The 12,546-nt window shown below is 40.3% G+C and overlaps 1 protein-coding gene across 3 annotated transcripts in view; it reads right to left on the bottom strand.

Moving 5' to 3' along the window:
* Positions 1-3,130: 3,130 nt before the first annotated feature.
* Positions 3,131-12,546, bottom strand: part of AASDHPPT (aminoadipate-semialdehyde dehydrogenase-phosphopantetheinyl transferase) — a 51,304-nt gene continuing 41,888 nt past the window's right edge. Inside the window, exon 6 of one of the 3 annotated variants that reach the window (XM_064441281.1) lies at positions 3,131-4,384. In XM_064441281.1, the coding sequence (XP_064297351.1) occupies positions 4,187-4,384 (198 nt within the window). In that variant the 3' untranslated portion in view covers positions 3,131-4,186. The remainder of the gene's footprint in view (positions 4,385-12,546) is intronic. The other 2 variants (XM_064441280.1, XM_064441278.1) reach the window with 2 other exon arrangements.

Raw genomic sequence — 12,546 nt, forward strand, 5'->3', positions numbered from 1 at the left:
ATTTCACACCTGATTTTAATTTTTTTTTTATTTCCCTTATTGTAATATCACAAAACTTTTGAAGCGACCTTTGCTTGCTAGGTAGAGGAAGAAAAAGTATTTTTGAGCAACATGTAAATCTCTGGGCGGTCTTGATCCTTCTTTTTGGCTTCTGTTCCTGGCACCCCCAAATGTTTATTTTTTTACCACTTGTTAGAAGTTGTCAATAATGTTCAAGAAATGGAAAATTCAGACTGCATACAGTAACTGTTACATTTTTGATGGTGCAGGTTGTAGCTAATAGTTTCCAAATAACCATCGAGAAACAATTTTTTTTACAAGTTCTATCTTAACAACCCTTATTAACCTCTGCAATTTAATCTAAAAATGCTGATTTAGAGTGGTTTACTAAAAAATTCCTCCAGTTTGATCAGAAAGAAATAATCACCCTTTATCTACTCTGTATGTTCATACATGTTTTTTATTCCAATAGGTTTAGCTCCATAAGAATTGAACTGTGAAAAGAAATGAGCTTCCAAGCTCTGTCTGTAGCTTGTGTCTGGGAAATTGAAGTAATTATATATGATGGTTTAAAAGTGAATGGAAAGCAGTTAAGTAAGATTTTTTATGAAATAGTATCTCCATAGCAACACTTGGTCATTGGGTTTAATAGTGACTTACAGTAGTTTTAGCTATTTAGACAAGCAGTTTTCCAGGCAATGTTAGTAATTATTAGTCCTCCTATTCCCCTTCTCCTGGCAAGTGCTATTCTATGACAAATCAAGTTACTATTCTGCTTTCCTTCCATTTTTAAATAGACTTTGAAAATATTCTTAGGTTACAGAAATGAAGAAAAATACTGTAAGTTCTCTGCAGAAGATGGAAGATGACTCAGTTGCAGACACCTCAAAACAGCAGTGCAGAAGGTATTCCTGCCTCCTGCACAGTGTCTGTGCTGGGGATAGACTGCAAAATAAACATCCGCTCCCTATACCAGCACCAGTGCTGCATCCATGCTGAGCTGGATGTAGGCTGGCATTCTTACTGAAATCAGTGCACTCTTTCCAAAGAAACCATCATTGGCATCGATAGAATTACTCACATTCTTGAAGGAATTCTCTGAGCTGGCACCAATGCAGTGTTGTGCAAAGCAAAAGTGATATATTACCTCTTAAAATACCAGTGACAATACAGTAACTTCACAACCATTGCTCAAACTGTTTTTGAGGATTTTTTGATAATGGATAATGTGATGTGATGTGATAATTTTAATGCACTTCAAGCCACTTAAATACTTTCATTTAAAGTTAATTTTGAGAAAACCTTTTTCCCAATTTGTTGCTTATGTTAAGGCTTTTACAAGTTCAAAATGCTGTGCAAGCTCTTAATCATTAATTGCTCAGAAGAGTCGACACTATCCTGTGTAGGTAAGCCACTATTAATTCTTTTTTTACCCAGGAGGCTGGTTAAAGACTGCTGAAGCCAAAAACATCAGTGCTCACCTCTTATTCAAAACAAAACCAAAAAGCAGCTAAGTGTCTCCAAGAAACAAGAGGAGCTTTTGCCCAAAACACACACTGCATGTTAATGTGGTCGGAAACTGAGCTGCGTGAAAACGGCAGTGTAACCTGGGAGGTGGTGTTGCTCTAAGGCTGATCAACAGCTGAGTGTGAAGGGAGAGCGTGTGATTTTTTGATGGGGAGGCAGGGAATGGGAAATACTCAGAGGAAACTCCCAGAGGTTGCTTGACCCCTGTGGAAATAGGACTTGGTACATCGCTTTGGAAAACTAATGGAGTTGTATGCAAGAAGTCCTTGCATACTCATTCAGCCCCAAATACCAATAACTCAGACTGAATAGTTAACCTTCTTCCACTGTATTTATGAAGAAAGAAGAGAGCAAGTTCAGCCACTGTTATCATGCTGGGCACCAAAGTTTATACTTTTACAGCCCAACCCAGCACTTAGGCCCCCCAGGCCTGAGCACCAATAGACTCCATTTAATGATGTGTGTCCTTCCCCAAGACTTCCATGTATTCAGCACCGCTGAACATAAGGGCTTGTCACTTATGTTACAAACACATGGTTAAACCCTTCTTCCTCTCTGGGGTTTGTACCCCAGGACCAATAAAAGCCAAATCTACTGGCAGAATAGTACCTTGTAGTTCTGGTGTACAACTAACAACAGTGCAACTAGAACCCCAAAGCAGGGGCTTAATTCCTTAGCTTTAGTTATAGCTGGCTATTTCCCACAACCCACAGTGCAAAGCAGCGATGGATGCACGTCCTCGCCTCCCAGTGAGGCACATCCCTGCTCTGGAATTCAGGACTGATTTGTGGCACCTGCTTGGAGAGCAGGGCACCAACCCCAGCCCACATCAACTGTGTGGCTTCAACATGAACCCTGGTGTCCATGGGTATTTATTTCTTTTGTAACAGGCAAAGATGCAAGAGATATAGTAAGAGGCAGGGATATCACCATGGCTTTGTGCTGAAATAAACTCTGGGCTTTAAAAACAGGCCCTTTTGCCATATGGGAGCCCGCACAAGATAAACAAAGAAGCAGTCAAGGCTCTGATTGAATCTGTTTCCTACAGAGGAATTGAAGGTCCTCAGGAGGAAGATCACGAGCTGAAGAGACAGGCATGCTCCCAGGGAGATAGGGAATACATTGCTGTGCTGTAGAGAAGTGGGAGCCACCTCTGAGATCTGGTTCATCTGTGGAGTGAGATCATCTCAGCCTGCCCTTACCCTACACGCCCTGTCCTCTGCCACACAACTTCCCCACTCCTCTGTACCAGCACTGGCACTGGAGCCATGATGGGTAAGCCACTGAAGGGAACCAAGCTAGGTGAAAACAGAGTCCTCAAAAGTCCAGAGATGACTTCTCCAGAGAACACCTGCTCAACATATGCTTTCTGTTCAACTCCATCCTGTGCTGTCAAGCAGTATCTTTTAGGGGTAGCATCTCATTGTACTTCTGTTCTTTTGAGTCATTGCAAGCATAACCTTTTGCTTGCTGAATTGCATTGCTGAAAAGAGGACAGTAGCGTAAGCATATGAATCATGAATATGCTGAAGAAGGCCTTTCTTTTAAAGCAAAGACAAGCAAACTGGATGAACATGTATTGATTCAGCTTTATTTATTATTTCACAATATATCAAAGTATTGGGCCTAAACACCTACTACAGACAACATTTACTGAAAACTTCAGCGTGTTTTTTAAACAAACTTTTTCGTTAAAAAAAGACCATTATCTGTTTCTTGCACTGATTGAAGTTTTATTTTAGAATGTTATAAGTATGTTATAAGTATTTTATCAGAAAGTTTATCAAAGCTTTTTCCCTGACCAGCTACGTGAAACTATATGACAAGCATATATATAAACAGCAATGTTCTCATTTGCATTTAGATAAACATTATAAACACAGATTAAGTAGTAGTGGTTCTCAGAATTCTTAAATGGCTTCTAGTAGTAAAAGCAATGCTCCACTTAGCTTAATTATTTTCTATGCATCATTAGATTCGCAATAGACATCCCATACTTCTACACTCAACTCAAGGCCAGCCTTAAAAACAACAGGCAGGGTGTGAATTTTGAATGGGATCATTATTTCAAGAATATTGGGCCAAACTATAAGCTGGTTTTAGTCTGCACAGTTCTTTTCACTTCAGTAGAATTGAACAGATTTGGGTCTGCTAACCATGTGGCCCATAGCATTTATTTATTTGGAAAAGAAAAATAAAACTAGTCAGGTTTACAACACAGCTCCAGATCAGGGGAACAGCCCTAAAGCACAAAGCAGATTGCACCATAAAATCTTGAATATTAAATGGTACCTGATGGCAAGGAGAAAACGAAAATATAAAGCATTTATATTGATGCTTTGACAGTTTTTAGCTGTTATTATTTAACTAAAAATATCAATATTTTTTTAAGGAGTGAAATTATTAGCATCAGAAAAAAGTCTGCTTATAGCCACAGTACAGAAATCTACAACTACCAACTCTATAGTTTAGGAAGCTCAGCGTAACAGGTCAGCTCATGAGCATTCCTCTCTGGGTTGATGGAAATAGGCTAGAAGATTTTGACACAATTATACTTGTATTTGAACATAAATTCATATCACAGAGTTCAATACAGCATACAACAGACCTATCCAGAGCTCTCAACAGCGAGTGGTTACAGCCTCTGCTCTTCCTAGACTTAGCTCCAGATCCTTTGGAAACCAGAAGCCAGGGCAGATGCCAGCACTCCCACCGGCAGCCTCTGAGCCTGAGGGACCTTAGTGGCAGAGAGGTGTCTGCCCATACAGCTGTCTTTGCTGATCCAGGGTAAATCAGTCCTCATTTCATCCATCAAAATTTGCAAGCTGTCTGGCAATAGCACCACAAGTGTATTCTCCTGCAGAATTTAAATAACAACTACATTATAGAAATAATTTAAGGATAAATTTATATTGGCATTTAGGGTCATTTTAAAGGCTGTCCAGCCCAGGCTGAGCTATATGAACAGTTCTCCTGGTTCCTTTACCCTGTAGGTTGTTTCAAATTCAAAAGTAAAACATGTGATATTGAAGTACTGAAAGTTAGAGAAGATAATTGGTCTGTTCAAACTTAAATGACTCAATTTTTTAATAAAAATAATGGATAAAAATAAATAAAAAAACAATCAGAAACCTAGTATGTGGAATAAAGAAGAGAGGTGAGAAAGGCTTTTCTCCAGAAATCATTCTCAAATGCTATTTGAACTTCTCTAACTTTTTTGTGATTATATCTGACATGAGGGAGAGTGCAAGCCTGTGTGAGTCCAAAACAAAAATTACAGCAGAACCCTAGGTTCAGTTTTTAAATTGTTTCTCCTTTTTGCAGCTGAGACAAGTCAGAGAGTGAAAAAAGAATCTTAGGCATTAACTCTGGTTTCTGATGCTTTGCTGAAGCTTTTCTTTGCCTGGAATCAAACAGGAGAAAGTCTCATCTGCTCCCATATAACACTGCAGCTCACACAGTTGGGTCTGACTCTTTCCTGGCCAATCTGTCAATCAGATGTTGTTGTGCAAAAGACTACAGGACATCTTTAGGCACCTCCTTATTCCACATCGCTCTATCTAATTCTCTCCTTTCCTGCATTCAGACAGGAGTAAGAAACTACCCACAGGCTAACCTGGATCTTTCTGTTTCATCTTTCATCCTTTACATGTAGGACAGTAAGGCATTTGTAGAAACGGTCCAGCATCAACTGCTGACACAAGCTCTTGATCTTACGTGCATATCAAGTTTTCCAGATGCTCCTGCCTGCCTGGCTGCAGCACTGCTCAGTGGTCACCCAAAACCCATCTGCCTTTGGGTGTAGGTAGGTGAGCCAGCTATCACTGCTAACAGACAAGCAGGGGCAGACACCACTTTTGTGTGATTCCATCTGAATGACTTCTCCAGCCCTGGTGAAGGACGGGGTGGCCATGCTCAGCATATCCAGCTCAGCCCTCACCCAGTCACTGCCCATGTCCCACCCTAGACATGGAGGGAGAAGGGCTGAAGGTAGATAAGTGTCTGTATATTAGACATATAGAAGAATAAAGGGAAGGAAGCAGAGGGTAATCATATTCCCTTCATCCCACTTTCCCCAGATGTCAATGATGTATTTTCTAGCAGAGCCAGTGCATTCCAATTACATTGTTTTCATCTTCTTTGTGGCAAATTTCAATTTTGTGGCAAAATTCAATTTTGCCTCCATCACTGGAGAGGTCTTGAGCAAGGAGACTGAGGTCTGTTTCTCACTGGTTCCCACCGCATAAAGTGGTCTCTGCATAACACACTGGCCAGCTTTTACCAGAGCTCAGTAAAGGCAGTGCTTATTACATCTTCCTTCCCCAGTCAAACATAACATTAAGAATAAAAAAAAAAATTAGCATAATACAAAAGTAACATAATACAGAATTTAAAAAACATCATCCTATTAATGAGATTCAGTGGGTGCCCAGAATGGCCTGGGATGTTCTGTCTCGCCTCTACTGCTTCTGTTTGTCAAATGGTTGCAGGCATAAGAGGTCCAGGGTCTCTGCTTTTTGGGCTTTGTCACCTAGAGTGCTGGAATTTCAGCTGATACATTGCCCTGTTGTCCATCCTGCAGGGATGAGAAGATACTGCCTCTTCTTTCACAGTTTATGTCCGTCTGGGCCCAAAATATCTGCTATTGAGAAAATTAAAGCACATAACCCTCACTGCTCAGTGTAAAGGTAATTCAGTCACCTGCTTCTGGGTTGTGGATTCTCTTCACAGGCTCATGCATCCAGATTTGGGTGCGGCAGCTCTGAGGGGCATAGCTCCTGAGATATTTTTGAAGCTGTCCCGAGACGTTTAAGGCCCATTGAGATGGCTGGTAATGAAAGATCTCAAAGGCATTCATGCCTGTTCCCACAATCATAATCTTTTTCATTTCTTATGACTTCCATGAAGGTCTTCCACATTCAGTGGAAGAGAAGTAGCAGACTGGTTATTTGTGAAGAGATTGTGGCTTTTGAAGTTAGAAATAACCTATTAAATTCTTCCTTGATTACAGCTTTGTTCATTGTCCGGTGCAAGTCAGTTGCCAGAAGGTCAATATCCAGATACACAATTCCCTATCACAGAGTGATTTGGACCTAATAATTTTGTTGCACGGGATGGAAGAGAAGCAAAGATTCAGTTTATATTTATTGAAGTGAATATTCCCATGGGAAAATAATAGAAAACATTTTTTACTGCAGAAAATAATAAAATCGTAAGCATTTTACTTTTTATGCATAATTAAGATAGTCTTTTTGTTTCTGTGGTGTGTAACATAAATCATTGATAAGCAATTACAATATTGTGCTGGTTTTGGCTGGGATAGAGCTAATTCTCTTCACTGTAGCTGGTAAAGTGCCAATAGCACATTGATGCTTTAGTTGCTGTTTAATAGCGGCTCAGTGTTGATAAGTAGTGCCTGTAGTGGTCAGGGACCTTTCCAGCTTCCCGCGCTCTGCCACGTGGGCAAGAGGCCGGGAGGGGCGGGGCCACAGCCAAGCCAGCTGACCCCGCCTGGCCAATGGGATGCTCATTCCATACCATGTGACGCCATGACCAGTACATTAACCGGGGCAGTTGGGGGGAAGGCGGTGGGGGGGGGTATGGTGGCTTGGGGACCGGCGGCGTTGGGTTGGCGGGTGGTTGTGTCATGAGCTGTTTTGGTTGTTCATTCCCCCTCTCCCCCCCAGGCCCAGGTTTCACCTCTCCCTTGTTATTTTCCTTTTCGTTGCATTATTATTTTTGTTGTTGCTACTATTGTCTTATTTTAATTATTAAACTGTTCTTATCTCAACCCACGAGCGTTACCCTTCTGATTCTCTCCCCCATCCTGCCGGTGCGGGAGTGAGCGAGCAACTGTGTGGGGCTGAGTTGCCAGCTAAACCACGACAAGTATAAAACAATCTTTTGAAAGCATTAAGCTAACATAAAACTATTCATTTGTCACAATAAATGAACATTTATCCAAGTACTACAGCCTAGTAGTGTGGCCTCTAGCTATCTACTACATTATGATACCTCTGAGAAATTATTCTATCCTGACAAATTCCAAAAAATCTTAAGAATAAAAATTGCACTTTACGCACCCCTTACCCCAAATGATCACATCAAAAGCTCCAGTTGCAATCAGACTGTTCACACATAGCTTGGAAAGCAGCTCTATTTTTTGACTTACCACACTGTTGGAATACCTATTTTTTGAAGTATTTTGGCAGGGTACCTGTTTTTTGCAGTCTTTTGGATAGTATCAACAATCTCGATGAGGAGGCATACCTCTCTTGCGTGTGATTTCACCATTTCCATCAAACTGATAATTTGAACATTTTTGTTTTAATTGATTCAATGCAAGACTGGCTTTGATGTTATCTGGTGACAGAAGTTACAAGGTTTATCAAACCCAGGAACTGCCATATTTGCTCACAGCTAATTGTGAGACCATGACACAGGGAGACCTGCCTGCGATGGACGGTCCGAAGAAGGGGCAGAGCTGTAGCACACCTCAGAGGGATCACAGAGGCCATGCAGTTGACTCCTTGGCTCTGCCTCGGCTGCTAGATGTGAAGAAAGTGGTAGGCTGGCATCTAAATCCATTCAGGCATAATCTGTAGCTAACAGCTATTCTGCTGGCAGTAAGTATGTGTAGATGCACTCAGGAACCCTCACAATGGATTATGCTGATTTCTGCTTGAACATTAAAGCTACTAAAGTCTCCAAAATCCATTGACGCCTTTCCAAAATGCATAGACCCAACTACAGTAACAATTTTTTTGTATTTTTCATTTCTGTAAAACCTTGAATCCAAGGGCTTTGAGGAGCTAAACAAGGCAAACCACTGGATAATAGAAATGTATCACCCCACTTTGCAAGAGGGAAAGCAAATGCACTGATTGCTTGCTGAAAGTCCCATGTGAAGGGGAAAACAATGCCAGTGAGACCCACTTGGTACAAAACCAGCCACTTGTCTTGTTATATTGTCAGGTTCTCACAAGGATACAGCAAAGAACTTTAATGAACCAAAGTAGCAACATAACAGTACTGTGACTCTGCTGTTCAAAAGGAGAGGGCACCATCTCTGCAAGAACGTGTGTGAATGTGCTTCTGCCTGAAAACAGTGTCACAGGGTAGCTTGAGCCAGTCTAACTGGATGTACTTTCCCCACCCCTCAGCCAGCACATGGTTGGCTTTTCTGAGATTGATGAGGACACAGGGATAAATGGGGGGAAATGTAGGCATGAGAAAAAGGGAACAAAAAAAAAAACCACCTCAAAGAGCATATAGTTTGAGGAGAGATTTAAGGGCTATGTAGAAAAGCAGAGGAAGGAGCAACCTGGGAAGTAAAATGTGGATTTATTGTATCAGGAAAATAGAAGGTGCTTTAGATTGGAGAAGAGGAAAGCCTATCAGGAGGAAAAAGGAACTGAGAAAGGCAAATAAGAAAAATAGGGGGGGACGGACCCCAAGCCCCCAGATACTCACATTGCAGGTATTCAATTACACTCATGCAAAATGGGAGTTCATTTCACTGAATGGCTTTGCAGACACAGGAAGGACAACCTCCACTGCAAGAGGGACTCAGACTCTGTTCCCCATAGAGGGAAATTAAACTGGAAGGTGTAAAAGAACACGAAGAGGAGGAGGAGAGTGCTGGAAGAGTGTGCTGCAATTATACAGTATTTGTGAATTGGCTTGGGATGTAATCAGCATCACAAAAGAGACCTTGGCCTGCAGAAGATAAAAATATTCTGGCCAAGAAGTTGTAGGTTGAGTAGGAAAGTATGGTAAGCAGAGGCCATATACCCTAAGCACAACTGAATTACCTTTTAGTTCGTACATACACTCACATTTAATTAAGTTATGATATTGTCAAGCGTTTGGCATGCTGCCTGCTGTATAAACATTTCTGGCATAGATACTCTGTAATTCTATTACAGACTTATTAATTCAAATGGAGGAGCAGGCAGGCATGAAAGCAGCTAGAAATTTCAACTGAAAACCGCCTATAGGTTAGCCAGAGAAACACAACATGCTGAGCCGGAGGACCCTTGCAGTGATGTCTCCACTCACAGGAGCCACCCAAGGTCTATGACCATCTCTTTAGTGTATTAGCAGTCAAACAGCCAAGTCTGTCTTGTATCAGCACAATGACTTGTGATCATCCCCCGTGTATGAGAACAGCATCATCTGAGTTCGACAGAGCTGTTGTTAGATTATTAGGTTTGTCATTGGTGGGATTCAATTATTTTTGCATTATTTCTGTAAGAGTAATGCAAAGAGGCTCCAACTGAGAACAGGCCTCCATTTTATGAAGTACTGGGAGACAGTTTCTTTCTCAAAAGGGGGTTGCAGTTTCAGCTGACAGTATGCAGACAGAGGGGAAACAGAGGCATCAAGAAGCTATTTTATTATGGTTGCACAGAAATACAGCTAACAGGCAGAGACTAATTCTAAATTACACTTTTGTATTAGCAGGTATACAGTTAAAACATAACCATATCCTCTTTTGTGATTAAAATAGAAGCAAGGCCTTTTTAGACCTAAACCATAAAGAAAAATATATAAAATGACCAGAACGCATATGTTAGAGATACAGAAATGTTACGCTTTGGAGGCTGGAGGAAGGGAGAAAAACATTTTACCACCAGAACTAGAAGACTCCTTAATTCTTACCTCCCAGTTGCACCATTGTCCTGTACCATTTCTAACAGAGAGTGCATGTTTTGATTTCCATTAAGGAAAAAAAGACAGACTGGAGTCTTATTTTAGAATCCATAAACCTTAGAACTATGTTTTTCACCACATAAGCTACACTATAAACTACTCTACATAGAACTGTGTTTTAGCTGTCCCTGTACTTACCTTAAGGAGTAAAGCTTCTTCCTCCAAAGTCTTGTTTGATGCCAGCTCAGGTGCTAGACTGGTTTGCAGTCCTTGGCCTTCCTTCTTTTACCAATTTTCCCTGGCTAATAAGAGCTCTCAGAGATGCTCCTGAAGCCCAGAAGTGAAGCCCTGTGTACGGTAACGGACAAACATCTGACTCGTTGTCCTGCGGTTGAAATCAGATTCCTTAAAGCCAGGGAAACATCTCGAGCAGCTAACAGCTGTCCATCCTCAGCACCTCAGGATGGAAGAATTCACAGGACTTCAGATTCAGATTTTTGTTAAAACTTATGCTTTTGGTTATTCTTTTACCAATAATGTTGTTTTATGGACACCAAGAGTAAGTTTGTATATGTCCTACAGGACTTGTACTGCAAAGTGGTGAAGAGGTAGGCAGCATTTCTGGTATTGTGTCTTATACCAAGTCCATGAAATCACCTCTTCAAAGCAGGACAAAGCACACAGTAGTTATTTGGCTGTGTCATGCTCACCAGGTTTTCTAATTAACAGGTGTTTTACTACCTGCCAACCCACAACGTCAAGAGTCTTTTTCAGAAGCATTTGTCTTCTGAAACAGTTGCATCCGGACTTTCCTTCTGAAGACCTGTTAGAAACTCCTATTTCAAACATGCACTCTAAAGATACCACAGATGTTCCTCTGTCAAACTGGATGTTGAACTAGAAAAGCTCTTCAGACCTATGGTCTAAAGTAAAATAAATTCAATGCAGTCTTGCTTCTTGGGTTTCTGTTGTTAACTTCCCTCATACAAAGTTCAATTGTTACATGACACAGAAAAAAAAATGGGTATTTAACTATATACACTCCTTTTCACATGTTTTAATTGATGTATTTTCAATAAAAGCTTCCAACAGATGATAAAAAATATGTCTTAATCTGCTCCTTTTCCTATTTGTTCAGGGTACTGTTTTTAATTTCCCACTCTGCCAAGCCTTAAATTGTCTCTTGCACCAGCCAAATGTATTTGTACCATTTTTAGTACTTGCTCTTGAAGCTTTTTCTTGCTCTTCCTGTTTATTGAGTTAATAAAGATGGGGTTAGTTTCTAGTGCTTTTAAAGCTGATTATGTGTATATCATATATATATATTTAAAAGAATATATATATGTGTATGTGTGTGTGCATGCTACATATCTGTAGCAAATCCCTGATCCATCTGTCGGTGATGAACTGACTGTAGCCTGAGAACAAATGAGTTAAAACACATTGTGTGGCTGAAACAGATATATTTGCATTGACGCATTTAAATTTTAATGCAATGGCATTTTTATTTCCCTTTTAAAAGCTGTTTATACACACTCAACAACTCAATCAATGCTGCACTCAAACTGCTGTCATGCCAAAAAAAAACAAACCAAAAACCGTAATCATTCTATCACATTGTTTCAGAAGTCCCCAAATTGACATTTATAAATAAATCAGATGTATTTTAAAATTCCTGGCACATACAAGGTTTCTTCACTATTTCAGGAGCCCTTTACTCTGGAACAAATTATTGCCTTCATCGGACGTTACCTTCTTCCTTCTTTTAACTGAAGACATGTCTCACAAGATAAACTTATTTTCTGATTACTTAAAGGCATTTACATGACCAATGTTAGATAGCTCTATGGCCAGCCTCTCTGACGACCCAAGTCAACGGACACCAATGTGCTTTCACTGCAATGAGCAGTTTGCTAGTGTCTTTTTTTATCCTGAAAGGTGACTGAGAGATAACAATGATTTCTACAAGCCGGAGCTGCCTGAATGCCCCAGTTTAAATGCAAATAAATATCCTACTGCACTTTAGGGAAAACATCCTGAATTAACAAGGCCAATCATTTAAAGATCCTAACAAGCAATTAGGCAGAAACAATGATATCAGAAAGATCAGTCTCTTTGTAATACAGTGTTTTCACTCACATGAGAATTTTAATTATGGTATAAGCAAGAACACAACTGAAGTACAACCTTTACCCACACATAATTTCACTATACAAAATTAATCCAATATATTTTCCTAATGTTGCACAGGTAGCTAATTAATTGTAGATCACATAACTGTCACAAGATTAACAAAATGCTTTTATGTAGGTAATAAACAGTGCTCGCTGAGAATATTACTCTATTCAGTAGACAGTGCTTGAA

The sequence above is a fragment of the Phalacrocorax carbo genome, chromosome 1 (assembly GCF_963921805.1).
Source record: "Phalacrocorax carbo chromosome 1, bPhaCar2.1, whole genome shotgun sequence".
NCBI lineage: Eukaryota > Metazoa > Chordata > Aves > Suliformes > Phalacrocoracidae > Phalacrocorax > Phalacrocorax carbo.